General features: G+C 51.6%; 1 protein-coding gene across 1 annotated transcript in view; it reads right to left on the bottom strand.

The window, feature by feature from the left end:
• PTGIS (prostaglandin I2 synthase) overlaps window positions 1–13,518 on the bottom strand; it is a 67,035-nt gene that overhangs the window by 43,999 nt on the left and 9,518 nt on the right. Inside the window, exons 2-4 of the mRNA XM_077167105.1 lie at window positions 7,105–7,228; window positions 5,600–5,778; window positions 1,260–1,403 (exon numbers count right to left, since the gene is read on the bottom strand). Coding sequence (XP_077023220.1) covers window positions 1,260–1,403; window positions 5,600–5,778; window positions 7,105–7,228 — 447 coding nt within the window. The remainder of the gene's footprint in view (window positions 1–1,259; window positions 1,404–5,599; window positions 5,779–7,104; window positions 7,229–13,518) is intronic.

Here is a 13,518-nt window from a genome sequence, read left to right as displayed (position 1 = left end):
GGAGCCTTAGAACTGAAGTCAGGGCACCCCCGCTCACCCCTGTGCCTGTCTGGGGCTCTTCTGCACCCTGGGAAACGCCATGCCCTTTAATCCATGCTTTGGGGGTGGGCCCATCGTGGGTGGGCCGTTAGGTGAAGCTATTTCAATGGAGATGAGACCAGTCCATTCAAGGCGGTCTTAATCCTTGACTAGAGACCTTTGTGAAAAGGATAAACGACAGAGAAAGCCGAGAACGCTTGGAGAGAGGGAGACGCCCAGAGACGTTCAGAGAGAGGCGCTGAAACCAGAGCCCAGAGAGAAGGGCCGGCAGACATCCCCAAGTGCCTTCCCGTATGACAGAGGGGGATGCCAGCAGCCTTTCCTTGGGAGGGGTCTTCCTCTCGATGCCGCAATCCGGACATTTCCATGGCCTTAAAACTGTAAATCTGTAATCTAACAAATCCCCATGGAAAAAGCCATCCCATACCTGGTGCTCTGCATCCCGGCATCTTCAGCAAACTGAAGCCCCCCAAGTGGTGCCCACCTCACGTAGAGTAAATTTCAGCACCTTCTGTGGCCTTGAGTTTCCTTGAGACCCCACACTGCCAACTTGTCTGGCCACATCCCGGCCACATCCCTGCCTCATCGTGCTCCCGCCACCATGGGCCTCCCGCCTCTGCCTCCGGCCTTTGCACAGGCTGTTCCCTGTGTCCAGACCCAGCATGATGGGCCCCCTGTCATTCCGGCAGCTCCAAAGTCAGGCCTCAGGGACACCACGAGCTGTGGCTAAGATGTCCTGACCCAGACCCATCTGCATCACCATGTCCGTCACTCCGTCATAACCGTTTTTATTGACGGATTTATCTGTCTCCCCTTGAGCGTGTCAGCTCTGTGCATTTCAGGGCTCTGTCGTGTCCTCTGTGGCCTCACTGAGCTGGGGCCGGGGCCTGGCGCTGTGAGCAGAGACACGCTTGCTGCACGGTATTTACTGTCAGCTTGCTCTGTCCTGGCCGGCAGGAGCCCAGGGTCCTGGGTCGGCCCCCACACCTTCTGCTTTCTCAGCCTGTGAAACCCCGAAGGCTGTAAGCCGCGGCATGACATCGTCTCGGGGGTCTGATCCTGCTGCACCCTCCCCTCGGAGGCCCGGTCTCGGTGGTGGCCCGCAGGCCGGGGCCCCAGGCCCCAGGGGGTCTCCTGCGGCTGCTCTGAGCAGCCCGATGGGCTGATCCACCCACACAGCCCCGGCGGCTCCCGAGCGTGTTCCCGAGCGCTGGGCTCACCTGAGCAGGGCACCGTAGGAGAACTCCAGGAGGCCCGTCTCCCGCCAGCTGCCGCCCGCCTCTGCGGCCTCGCCCAGCACCACCGCGTCGAGGTTGGTGGCCATGGCCTCCGTGAGCGCCTGCAGGCCCCTGTGGAGGAGAGTCCTGGGGCGCGAGCCAGGGGTGAGCGTCCAGCCCCAAAAGGGGGACAGGCACACAGGGCGCCTCTCTCCCCAGCCTCAGGGTCCCGGTGTCCCCGCTCCCGGGGGGAAATGGCCTGTGAAGACTAAGACGGCGTCACTGCCGCCACCCGCAGCAACCATGAAAGCGGCTGCTGGCTGGGAGAAGCCCAGTGAGCTCATCCCATCTTCCGACAGCTGCGGGGACAGCAGGTGCTCTCATGTCGTCTGCTTCACAGATGGAGATGCTCAGGATCAGATTGGAGAGGGGCCCAGGGAGTGGTAAGGCTGGGATTCAAACCAGGGCTGTTCAACTTGCCCCCACCATGAGCTTCCCCCACCTAGAGCTTTCTCCTGACTGCAGGGGCTCATCCTTCCTGGAGACAGCTACCCAAATCCCCAGACCGTGTGAGCTTTACAGAGAGGGCATGGGGTCCCGGGTGCAGGGGAGGGGAGTGAGCCGAGCCGTCCCCAGATCTGAGTCCCAGGCCCGGCCCTGCCAGCACTGGGGTGGGCCTTGGGCGGGTCCCTTCACTCCTCTGAGCCTCTGTTCCTTATCTGTAAAGTAAGGATTAGAAGGTTTACTTCTTGGGGCTGATGTGCAAACACAGAAGTGTGCCTGCTCCAACGTAAGGGACTAGATGGGCGTGAAGGTGGTTCCCTGGTGGGTCTAGAAGGAACACCACCATACTGGAGGTGAACAAGATCGAGAGTGGTTGTACAGACCTACGTATCCCACTGATTAACACTACAAATATAAATAAGTTCTTGCACAAACTACTTCAAAAGTATGATTCATGCACAAAGAGTGTTGAAGCCCAGGGTACAGGGGGAAAACTGCTATTGCATGCTGTGGGCTGTGTTTGAACAGGAAACCATCAGCACTACCACGGCAACAGCAGGGGTAAATAAAGGGGGAGGGACAAGAGTTACGGGGAGGTTTAGATTTCCTATTCGCTGAGGGTGTACTGATTGGTTTTCTTTCTCCTAGGAACAATGAAATTACCTAAAATTGAGAGTGTTGATGGGCTGTGGACTTCGGGCCCTCTACATGATGCCTGGTGAATGCAGGTGGCTGAAGGATGCACAGAGAAGTAGACTGGTGAATGATGGTGCATACTTATGATTGAATATTGTGCTGCTACAAAAAGAAATGAAGCTGTGAGGAAAGCAACATTGTGAATGAACCTGTGGGGCATTTGGTGAGACAAAATAAGCTAGAAGCAAAAAAGCAATTCTTGTATGGTCACTTTTAGAAATGCTTATAAGAAAACAGGGGCTTAGGCTGTAAGCTCTTGTAGCAGTCACATTTAGTCCAGAGTGGGAATTATAATTTCTGGATTTTGAGAGGCCCTTTTATATACACGTATAACCTGGTATTTAGAGGTAAGAATGAAGTTGATCAGGTCAGGATTAAGGTAATTCAGAACACAGGGGTAAGAAAGACACTGTCCGTATTTTAGAGCCACACCTACTCTTTGAGACCAAAGGGAGAAAGGTTTATTTTGTCCAGAACCTAAATTTACTGTAGCACATAACGTACCTCAACCTGTCTGGATACGTCATTAAAACAGTTGAAACACAAGGAGCCCAGAATAAGAATGAGGGCCTTTAATCCTGAACTGTTTAATGCAATGCCTGGATACAACCTAGAATATATTAATCAGAAAATAAAAAACTATTGGCAAAGTCCCTTGAGGGATGGGATAAAAATATGGAACCATTAAACTTTACCTCAGGGGAAACCCCTGAAACTGTGTCAAACATTAGGGACTCCCAAATCAATAGGCCATGCCCTTGATCATGAGGCTTACTCTTGGGAAGTTTATGCAGGTAGCGGAGAAGCTTAGACTACCTATAGGCATGCCCAAGAGTTACTTCTGGAGGACCTCTGTTGTTGATCAGATGTGGCCTCACTGTAAGTCCCGCTCTGCAAGTGAAATCACTGCTCTCTCCCTTATGTGGGAAATGAATCCAGAGGCGAAAGTCTCTCTGGCAGCGTGGGAGACGACTCCCAGGGATGAGCCTGGCCCTGTGTGCCAGTTTGAAAGGATGTATGTACCTTAGAAAAGCCATGTTTTAATCCTAATCCCATTTCGTAAGGCAGCTGTTTCTTCTAATCCCTATTTAGTACTGTATGTTTGAAACTTTAATTAGATTATCTCCCTGGGGATGTGACTCAATCAAAAGTGGTTGTTAAACTGAATAGGTGGAGACATGTCTCCACCCATTCCAGGTGGGTCTTGATTACTTTACTGGAATCCTATAAAAGAGAGCAACAAGAGAGAAAGCCAGGAGATTCTGAAAGAGCAGAGAATGACACAGCCATAAGCAACATCAGCCAGAGGCCTTTGGAGATGAAGAAGGAAAATGCCTCCCAGGGAGCTTCACGAAACAGGAAGCCTGGAGAGAAAGCTACCAGATGATGCCGTGTTCGCCACGTGCCCTTCCAGCCGAGAAAAAACTCCTGACCATGTTCACCATGTGCCTTCTCACTTGAGAAAGAAACCCTGAACTTCATCAGCCTTCTTGAACCAAAGTATCTTTCCCTAGATGCCTTTGATTGGACGTTTCTGTCGACTTGACTTAACAGGGACATTTTCTCAGCCTTAGAACTGTAAACTAGCAACTTATTAAACTTCCCTTTTCAAAAGCCATTCTGTTTCTGGTATATTATATTCTGGCAGGTAGCAAACTAGAGCACCCTGGCACCGTGGGATCAACAATGCCATCCTGACCAAAAGAGGGAAAAGAAGCGTAACAAATAAAGTGTCAGTGGCAGAGAGAGTTCAAATAGAGTCGAGCGACTACTCTGGAGGCTGCTTTTAGGCAAGCTTCAGGCAGACCTTGCTACCTATCATAACCTGCCAACCCCCAACCAGGACCATTCCAGCCAATCCTAAAGAACACCTAGGGCAATATATAAGATTCCACAAGGGTTCCAGCCACTAGAGTAACTTTCCAGAAACCTACAACCTACAGATGGGTCCCTGGTCCAGATAAGTCCTGAAACCTAGTCCAGCCTCTCCAGAACATCAGACAGGTCCATCTCTCTACCCCACATTATCGACAGCCCCTTGTAACGTGAAAAAGTTAGAATGGGCATAGCCCAAATACCCCTAAAGAGTGGGAAAAAGATCAAAGGTGATGGTGGAGTCATACAGAGGGTTTAACAAATGAATATGAATGCTGAATCATTAAATTGATATTTCTTTTAGTCTCCAGTATCTTAGAGCAGCTAGAAGTAAAAACCTAAAATTGTAGAATTGTAACCCATACCAAAGTCTGAAATATGTTCTACAACTAATTGTTGTGCTGTGCTTTGAAATTTATTGCTTTTTTGTATATATGTTATATTTCACAAAAAAGAAAAAAAGTGATGATAAAAATGTACATTCCTTCTAGCCTCCAATGTTCTGGAGCAGCTAGAAGAAAAATCTTAGATGATGGTATGGTAGCCCACGACAAACTTTGGGACCTGTCTGTAACTACTTGTTGAAGAGTGCTTTGAAAACTACTGTTTTTTTTCCTTCTTTGCTTTGCATATAAGTTATATTATACAATTTTAAAACATTAAAACAAATAAATAAAAGTATGCCTATAAAACCCCTGGTGTACAGGAAACATCTTCAAACGCTGCCTGACGTCTTCCTGCTCCCCTTGCATCTGGAACAGTGACCAGCGCATAGTATGTCCACTCCCTAGCTGTGTGACCTAGGGTAGGTCACTTGTTGTCTCTGAACCCGTGTCCTCATCTATAAATGGGGCTATAAGCACTTAATTCCAGCATCACTGTGAAGACTAACGAGCCGTGGCATGGTGCCTGGCACAGGCCACAACTCAAAGATACCAGCACCCCACCCGTCCCCCTTCATTTCACAGAGGAGGAAACTGAGGCTAAGAGAGGGGAAGTTACTCATCCCAGGTCACAAACAAGGAAATGCTGGAGCCAGGATTTCAACCCAGGTCTGGCTGATCCAAACCCTTCTACTAAAATCAGGGCTGCCTTGTAAAAGAAATAGGGATGGGAGATAAAGGTTTTTCCTCAGCCCAATTCTTTGTGATTGTTTTGTTTTCTCAACACAGTGTCTTTACTGCACACGTGCTGTGGAGCCAGAGACAACCTGCTCAGGCCCTGGGCCACCGCCCGCCCCCCCGACAGGGGCCAGCTCGAACACTCACGGTTTCAGCCTGGCCCTTTCATCGCTGGGGCTGTGATGCGGAAGCTGCACATCGAATATCCTCTCCATGAGGAGGGCGGCGTAGGTGTGGAAGTCCAGCTTGGCGGGAGGCGCCCACACCACCCCGTCATAGCAGTGTGGGTCCAGGAGCACGGTGACGTGCCTGCCCCCCACCAGTACCTGGGGGAGTCGTGGGGACGGCGTGACGGGCAGGGCTGTGACTGACAGCAGCCCCCAGAGGTCGGGAGCTTGCCTCGGCAGACACCGCCCCCACCAGACACTCAGCAGAAAAGGCTCTTTCACCGAGCCCTCACGACCACCCTGAGTCAGGGACCCATTTATACTGAACAAGCAAGGCTTAAAGAAAAGACGCAGTGTGCCCAGGACCCCACAGCCAAGTGGCACAACCAGACCTTGAATTCAGATATTTGTTTAAACAAAGGCTGCACTCATAGCCACGTCACTCTTAAGCCCTTCCACTTTGGTTCACTTGCTACTGTCGTGACTCTAGCAGCCAAGAGAGGCTGTCTACAGATAGATGTTGTGTCATCACAGATGGATGGATGGATGTTGGGTAAATGCTGGTGGATGGGCTGTTAGATACATGGATAAATGGATGGACAAATCTATGAATGGATGCAAGTGGATAAATGGAAGGATTGGGGCTAAAATTTGGTTGGAAGCTAAAAGCTAAAAGAAGGGTAAATGCTGGGTACACGGATACAGGGTGGTAGGTGGAGGTTGTATAAACAGATTGAATGATGGATGTTGGATAGATGAACAGATGGAAGTTGAAAAGATAGATGAAAGGAAGACGGACAAATGGCGACTGGATGAATTAATGGTTGAGGTATAAAAAGATGTATGGCGAGTGGATGAGTGAATGGATAGACATTGGAATGGCTGGATAGCTGAACGCTGGGTGGATAAATGGAGAAAAATGAAGATGAAAGTTGGATTGGAGTTGGACACATGAATGGGAAAATGCTGGGTAAAGTCTGTGTAGATAAAGGGAGGGACAGATGGTAGACGAATGAAAGAAAAGCAGATGTTAGGTGAGTATACGAAAGGAAGGGTGGATGAGCAGATGGAGAGGGTTTTGATGGGAAAAGAATATATGAATGGTATTGGGTGGACACTGAAAACACGGATGGAAGAATGCTGGGTAGGTTCTAGGTGGATAAGTGGAAGGACAGAGGTTAGATGGACAGATCAATGTTGGATGGATTGAAGTTGGATGAGTGAATGGTCAACTGGACGGATATACAAGTATTGGATATTGAATGACAGCAGCTCGCTGTTGAGAAGATGTTAGAAAGACTGAAAGGATGAATGTTAGATAAGTGTTAGAAGTACTTTGGATAGACGGATAGATATGAAGTCGGCTGTGGGTGTACGCTGGGTGGGTGGGTCACTGTACAGACGGATATTGAGGAAAACACTGTCAATCACCAGGTATGGCAGGCCCAGCTGCTCGCCCCCTTCTCTCTCTCGAGGCAAACTTACAGTGAAGATGTTCCCATGCTTCTCCTTCATCCTGGTAAGGAAGCTGGCAGCATCTTTTCCAAACTCCAAGGCATGGCCCAACCAGGGGATGGTGCCCAGGTCCAGGGGAGGCTCACCAGGTCGCCTGCAGGGGCCACAGCAATCATCACCATTTGACAAAGCAGGGAAAGAGGTAAAGGGCGTGGGGTGTGATTTCAAATGGAGTGGCCAGGGCAGATTTCATGGATTTGAGTGAAGACCTGAAGCCATGTGGATATCTAGGAGAAGAGCCTTCCAGGCAGAGGGAACAGCAAGTGCAAAGGCCCTGAGGTTGGACCATGCCCAGTGTGTTCAAAGAACAGCTAGAAGGCCAGTGTGCCTAGGTTGGAGAGAGCAAGAAGTAGGGAAGTTACAACCAGACCACCTGGGGCTTATAGAGTTGTGAAGATTTTAGTTTTTTCCCTGAGCGAGGAGGGAGCCATAGGAGTGTTTTGAGCAGAGGGAGGATATGATTTGGCTTAGGTTTTTACAGGATGCTTCTGGCTTCTGTGTAGAGAACGGACTGTAGGAGGATGAGGAGGGGTGGGGTGGAGGCAGTTAGCGTCTGGCGTGTGGTAAAGGGTCCAGTCGAGGTGGATGTGTGAGCCTTTCAGCACTCTGTGTAGAGACAGAGTCCTCTCTCTGAGCCAGGCCATCCGGGTTTTGGTCATCGCATGACCACACAGAAAGGGTGAGCCCGGAGAGCATGGCTGGGCAGCAGAAGGAAGTGGGTGCACCTGTTTCTCTGCTGGGGTGCTGGCCCCTGGCTGCCCCCAGCAGTTCAGTATCTGAGACACTTCAAGTGGCCCATGGGGATGCCCCAGGAGCATGCAGGCGCTAGCTCGGCATGGAGGAAGGAGGCTGTATGTGTGACATTCAAGTCCACAGTTATCTGTGAGATCAGAGGTCTCCTCTGAGACTATAACAATATTTATAGCTGTGTGGGCAGAATTCTAAGATGACCTGCCATGACCCATACCCTTGTACAACCCCCTCCCATTGAGAGGGGCATAAATGGCCCAGCTGACTTAATGAATGGCAATCCCTGGTGGGCCGGGCCTAATCAGGTGGGTGGGGCTAAAGGGACAGCACTCATCCTGGCGAGAGAGTCCAAGCGTGAGAGGGACTCAACATGAGGAGACTCTCTGTGGCTGGCTTTGAAGATGGACAGGGCCCCCTGGCAAGGAATGGAGCTAGCCTCTATGAGATGAGAGCAGACCTCAGCTGACAGTGAGCAAGGAAATAGGGACCTCATTTCTGCACCTGCAAGGAAATGGATTCGGCCAAATTCTTCCCCAGAGCCTCCCAAGAGGAAGGCTCCCTGGCCAGGGCTGGTTCTGGCCTTGTGAGACTCTGAACAGAAAATCCAGCTGCACCAGCTCTGCTTCTGACCCATTGCACCTTCAGATAATAAATGGTGTTGTTTAAAGCTGCTGAGGTTGTGGCAATTCGTTCTGCATCAGAAGATAACTATTCACACTGGAACGTCTCGTGTCATCCTCACCCGGCATCCCCTGCGGGAGGGGCTGTTTGCTGAGGAGAGGCATGGTCATGAAGGAAAAACGGGCTTCCCAAAAGCAGGGGCTCGGTGGGCTGCTTGGAGGTCTCTAAGCCCAGGCTAGGGACCCTGTCTTAGTGTTCTCCAAGCCTCAGGAACGCACAAGGCCCCAGACACCTGTCTGCCGAGTGAATGAGTGAGCGAGCGAATGAATGAATGAGTGAGCTGTGACATCTCTTCTTCTGACTATGGATTCATTCATCCATTCATTCATTCAGCACACATCACCTCTGAGCCAGCACTAATGCTGCTGGTCATACAGCAGTGAATGGGGCGCCCTTGGGGCTTGGGTACTAGAGGGGGAGGACAGACATAAAACAAAGTAGAAAACTCTTTAGAGTGAGGAGTGTGGTGAAGAAAATAAAGGAGATACAGCTAAATAATAAAATGACAACCCAGTTTTAAAAGAGATAAAGGATTCATACAGACATTTCTCCAGGGAAGACAGAGGAAAGACCAATAAGTGCATGAAAAGATGCGCACGTCATGTGTCTCCACCAGGATGACTGTAACCAAAAACCAGATAGCAGCAAGTGTGGGAAAAGCGGAGGGCCTGGAACCCTGGGGCACCGCGGGTGGGGATGTGAAACGGTGCAGCTGCTCTGGGAACCACGCCGGTTTCTCAAAAGGGTCAGAACAGAGCTACCATAAGATCCCACAACTGCACCCTCAAAGGACTGAAAACCTGTTCATATAAAAATATGTACACAAATGTTCACAGCACCATTATTTATCATAGTCAAAAAGCAGAAACTGAGGAATGGATAAACGAAATGTGGTCTAGCCACATAGTGGAATGCTAACCAGCCTAAAAAGGAATGAAGTATTCATAAAGTTACACCACGGATGAACCTCAAAAACTTGCTGAGTGAAAGAAGCCAGACACCAAAGACCACATACTGTGTGGGTCCATTTATATGAATTGTCCAGAAGAGGCAAATCCCTAGAAACAGAAAAGCCTGTGGTTGCCAGGTGCTTGGGGAGTGCAGGCAGCAGAAGCAGAGCTCCTCTCCCCAGCCCCACTCTGTGCTGAGCCCACTGTCCGCCCCCAGACCAGCCCCACTCTGCGCTGAGCCCACTGTCCGCCCCCAGACCAGCCCCACTCTGCGCTGAGCCCACTGTCCACCCCCAGACCAGCCCCACTCTGCGCTGAGCCCACTGTCCGCCTCCAGACCAGCCCCACCCTGTGCTGAGCCCACCGTCCGCCTCCAGACCAGCCCCACTCTGCGCTGAGCCCACTGTCCGCCCCCAGACCAGCCCCACTCTGCGCTGAGCCCACTGTCTGCCCCCAGACCAGCCCCACTCTGCGCTGAGCCCACTGTCTGCCTCCAGACCAGCCCCACTCTGCGCTGAGCCCACTGTCCGCCCCCAGACCAGCCCCACTCTGCGCTGAGCCCACTGTCCGCCTCCAGACCAGCTGCTCCAGCCCAAACAGGGACTTGTGAAGCCGGAGCTCTGGGATTCCAAGGAGGTATCAGGTGGTCCTTTCCCCCATCTCTTCGTCAGCCACCAGGTGAAGGCATCTTCTCCCCAAAGCTCCATTTAAAGGAAACGGGCCAGTGGCAGAGCACGGGGCTGAAGTAAGCAGCCGGCCCATGGGCACCAGTCTCTGGAAGTCCCGCTCGGAGCCCAGGGAGGCAGACACAGGAGGAGTGGCTTTTGGATCAGAGGCCTGGGCGCATGGTGACACAAGTGCAGGATCTGAGATCCTGACCTCAGCTGCTGCTTGTGAGACGTAGACAAGCGACTTAGCTTCTCTGTGCCTCAGTTTTCACATCTGTAAAATGGGAACGACAACAGTTCTGACCACGTGGGGCTGCAATGGGGATGGAGGCCGTGTGCCTGGCACCTAGTAAGTGGGGGGCAGCTGGGGTGGACGCGAGAAGCAGGACCACGATTGAGCACCAACTACATACACCCGCTCTGTGAGGCGTTTCCAGGTGGCCCTTTGCTTGGTGATGTGGCTGACACTTACGGAGTCCATGTGAAGCGCAGCACCGGGGACTTGGCTCCATTAGCATCGTGACTCGTCCCCCTAACCTGCCCATTTCACAGAGGACGAAACTGAGGCTCAGGGAGGCCATGCTGCTCGCATAAGGGCACGTCGAGAAGAGCGGGGTTTCCGCCTCAGGCCCGGGTGCCGAGCCCACCCTCCGATGCCCCGATCACCCCAAGCAGGCGTTTCCACCCCCAAGCCGCAGGTGAGAAGCAGAGGCAGAGGGGCCTCGGTCATGGGCCAGCCCGGGCCTGGGCTTTCCCCCCAGGCTGCCCTGCCCTGCCCCACTGCCCCGGCCGCCCCGCCAGTGGCGGGTTATATCTGGTCTCCTCTTTCCCCAGAGAAGTCGGGAGGAGGCGCCGACAAAGGCAGGAAGCGGGAGTCTGGGCGCCGGGGCCAAGGGGGTCCAGAGGGGAGGGGTTCAGCTTTGGGCCGCCGTCCCAGCCTCAGCCACTGCCCACGCCGGGCATCGGGCTTGGGAACGGGGGCGCCGCCTCTCCCACACCCAGATCCTGCCCGCAGAAGCTGACTTCCACCCCACCCAGGGGCAGATGCCAGGACACCTTAACTAGGTCTCCCCTGGACCTTTATCTCAGCATATGGGCCTCCCAACACCTGCCTGATCTCTGCTCGTAGGCCCCCCACAGACCCCTACCACCTGCCCCGCCCCCCTCCCCCACTCAACCCTTTCGGATGCAGGCCAGAGGCTCAGGACCCTCAAAGCATCACACATCCACTGGACAGAAGTTCCAGGACAGCAGGGGCCTGTTGTCCCCCAGCTTAGAATAGCGCCCAGCCATGGCAGGGGGATCTGTTAGATGGACGAGTCGCTGCTCAGTGAATGGCACCTGCCCCCCAGGGTGGCAGGAGAGTTAAAGAGGCCGCGCAGGGTATGTGGCTGACAGGTAGCATGCTCTGCCTGAGCCGAGGTGGCATCTCCCAGCTGTGCAAGGTTAGCGGATTGTCCAGCCTCTCTGTCCAATAGTCTCAACTCAGTGCAGGATGTCAGGCTTAGGGAGAATTTAATGGGGAAGGTTGGGGCTGGTTTCTGCCCAGTGGGGTTGGAACAACCTGAGTTTCTCTCTAACCTGCTTCATCCATCCTGCCCCCAGGGCTCACCCACACACTGAACTGGGGATCTGCCCAATTTCTGTCCACATCCCCCCACCCCCTTGCCTGGCACTGCGTAGAAAAAGCATGTGGTCATCTTGCTCTAGTTTGTTTTCTGGTTTTTGAAACAGGCACAGATTTCTCAACCTAAGAAAAAATAGTAGATTAAATGCCATGAAAAAACAAAACAAACCAAAAAACAGCTGTAGGTTGGGAGGCATTAGGGAGTGGTGGGGACTGTGGCAAGGTCTAGTCAACTACTGTGGGCCAGACATGTGATGCTGAATCTTCCAATTTTTCATAAGAAGCTGGAAATCTGGATTTATGTATGCAGAATCCCCTAACTTTCTCCACTTGTACCACCTGGGACTGAAATCAAGCACAGATCATCATTTTGTGACCTCTGATCACTGCATATTGGAAGGAAACAGATTTACATGTCCCTAGAAATTCTGTGTCCTGCAGAGCATTTACAGGGACCCAGAACAGCCTTTGGTGCTACCTGATGCCACCGTGGCTTGTCCACCCCACACCCCGCCCCACTGCTCCCTGCAGCAGCTCCACTAACCCAAAGGCCTGTAGAAGTGCGTCAGCCCGGCCAGGCGTGGAGTCCTGAGACATCAGCTTGGAAACCACCTCAGAATGCAGGTGGGGAAACTGAGTCCTGGAAAATAAGAGGCTACTTCCGATACCCACAGGACAGGTAATTAGCTTCAGTGGGTCCAGAAATCAGAGTCCTAAATCCCAGCCCTGTCCTCACCAACAGGACACTCACACACACCCCAAGCCCTGGGGGGGCCACAGTTATACTGGGCTTAAAAATCCTTGCCGCCAAATGAAATCAGAAGGAAAGCTATATGATAAAGACTGAGATGGTATACTCTAGGAATGCCTAGAGTGTATAATGATAGTGACTAAATGTGCAAATTTAAAAATGTTTTGCATGAGGAAGAACAAAGGAATGTCAGTAATGCAGGGTGTTGAAAAAAGATGGTAATTCATATTTTAAAACTTTAACTTATGTGTGAGACTAAAGCAAAAAATGTTTATTTGGTACAAAATTAATATTTTGACTAGTGCATTTCCCAATATAACTTTTGTGGACAACTTAATTGAACACCATAAGTGCATGGAACCTTGAGTAGGGCATGGGATTTTGTAGGTTTGTCCAGAGTGATACCCAGATAAATCCCAGAGTGATTTGAACAGTGAGTGAAAAGGCATTTGCAAAGTCCCCTTGGGGGAATGGTGAGAAAGGGGGAAAATTCAACTTCCCCAAGTGGAGAATTCTTGATAGTCTCACAAGCAGTGGGTACAACCAAAGCAATAGACTGAGCCCCCAAACTTGGGGTTTGTTCATAAGAAACTTAACCCCGCAAAGGATAAGCTAAGCCTACTTACAATTAGGCCTAAGAGTCACCCCAAGAGAACTTCTTTTGTTGCTCAGATGTGGCCTTTCTCAGCCAACATGACAGGCAAACCCACCACCCTCCCCATCTCTACGTGGGACACAACTCCCAGGGGTGTGGACCTTCCTGGCAATGTGGGACAGAAATCCTAGAATGAGCTGGGACTCAGCACCAAGGGACTGAGAAAACCTTCTCGACCAAAAGGGGGAAGAGTGAAATGAGACAAAATAAAGTGTCGATGGCTGAGAGATTACAAGCAGAGCTGAGAGGTTATCCTGGAGGTTATTCTTACGCATTCAACAGATATCACCTTGTTATTCAAG

This window comes from Tamandua tetradactyla, chromosome 1 (assembly GCF_023851605.1).
Source record: "Tamandua tetradactyla isolate mTamTet1 chromosome 1, mTamTet1.pri, whole genome shotgun sequence".
NCBI lineage: Eukaryota > Metazoa > Chordata > Mammalia > Pilosa > Myrmecophagidae > Tamandua > Tamandua tetradactyla.
This window is presented reverse-complemented; position numbering and strand designations above follow the sequence as displayed.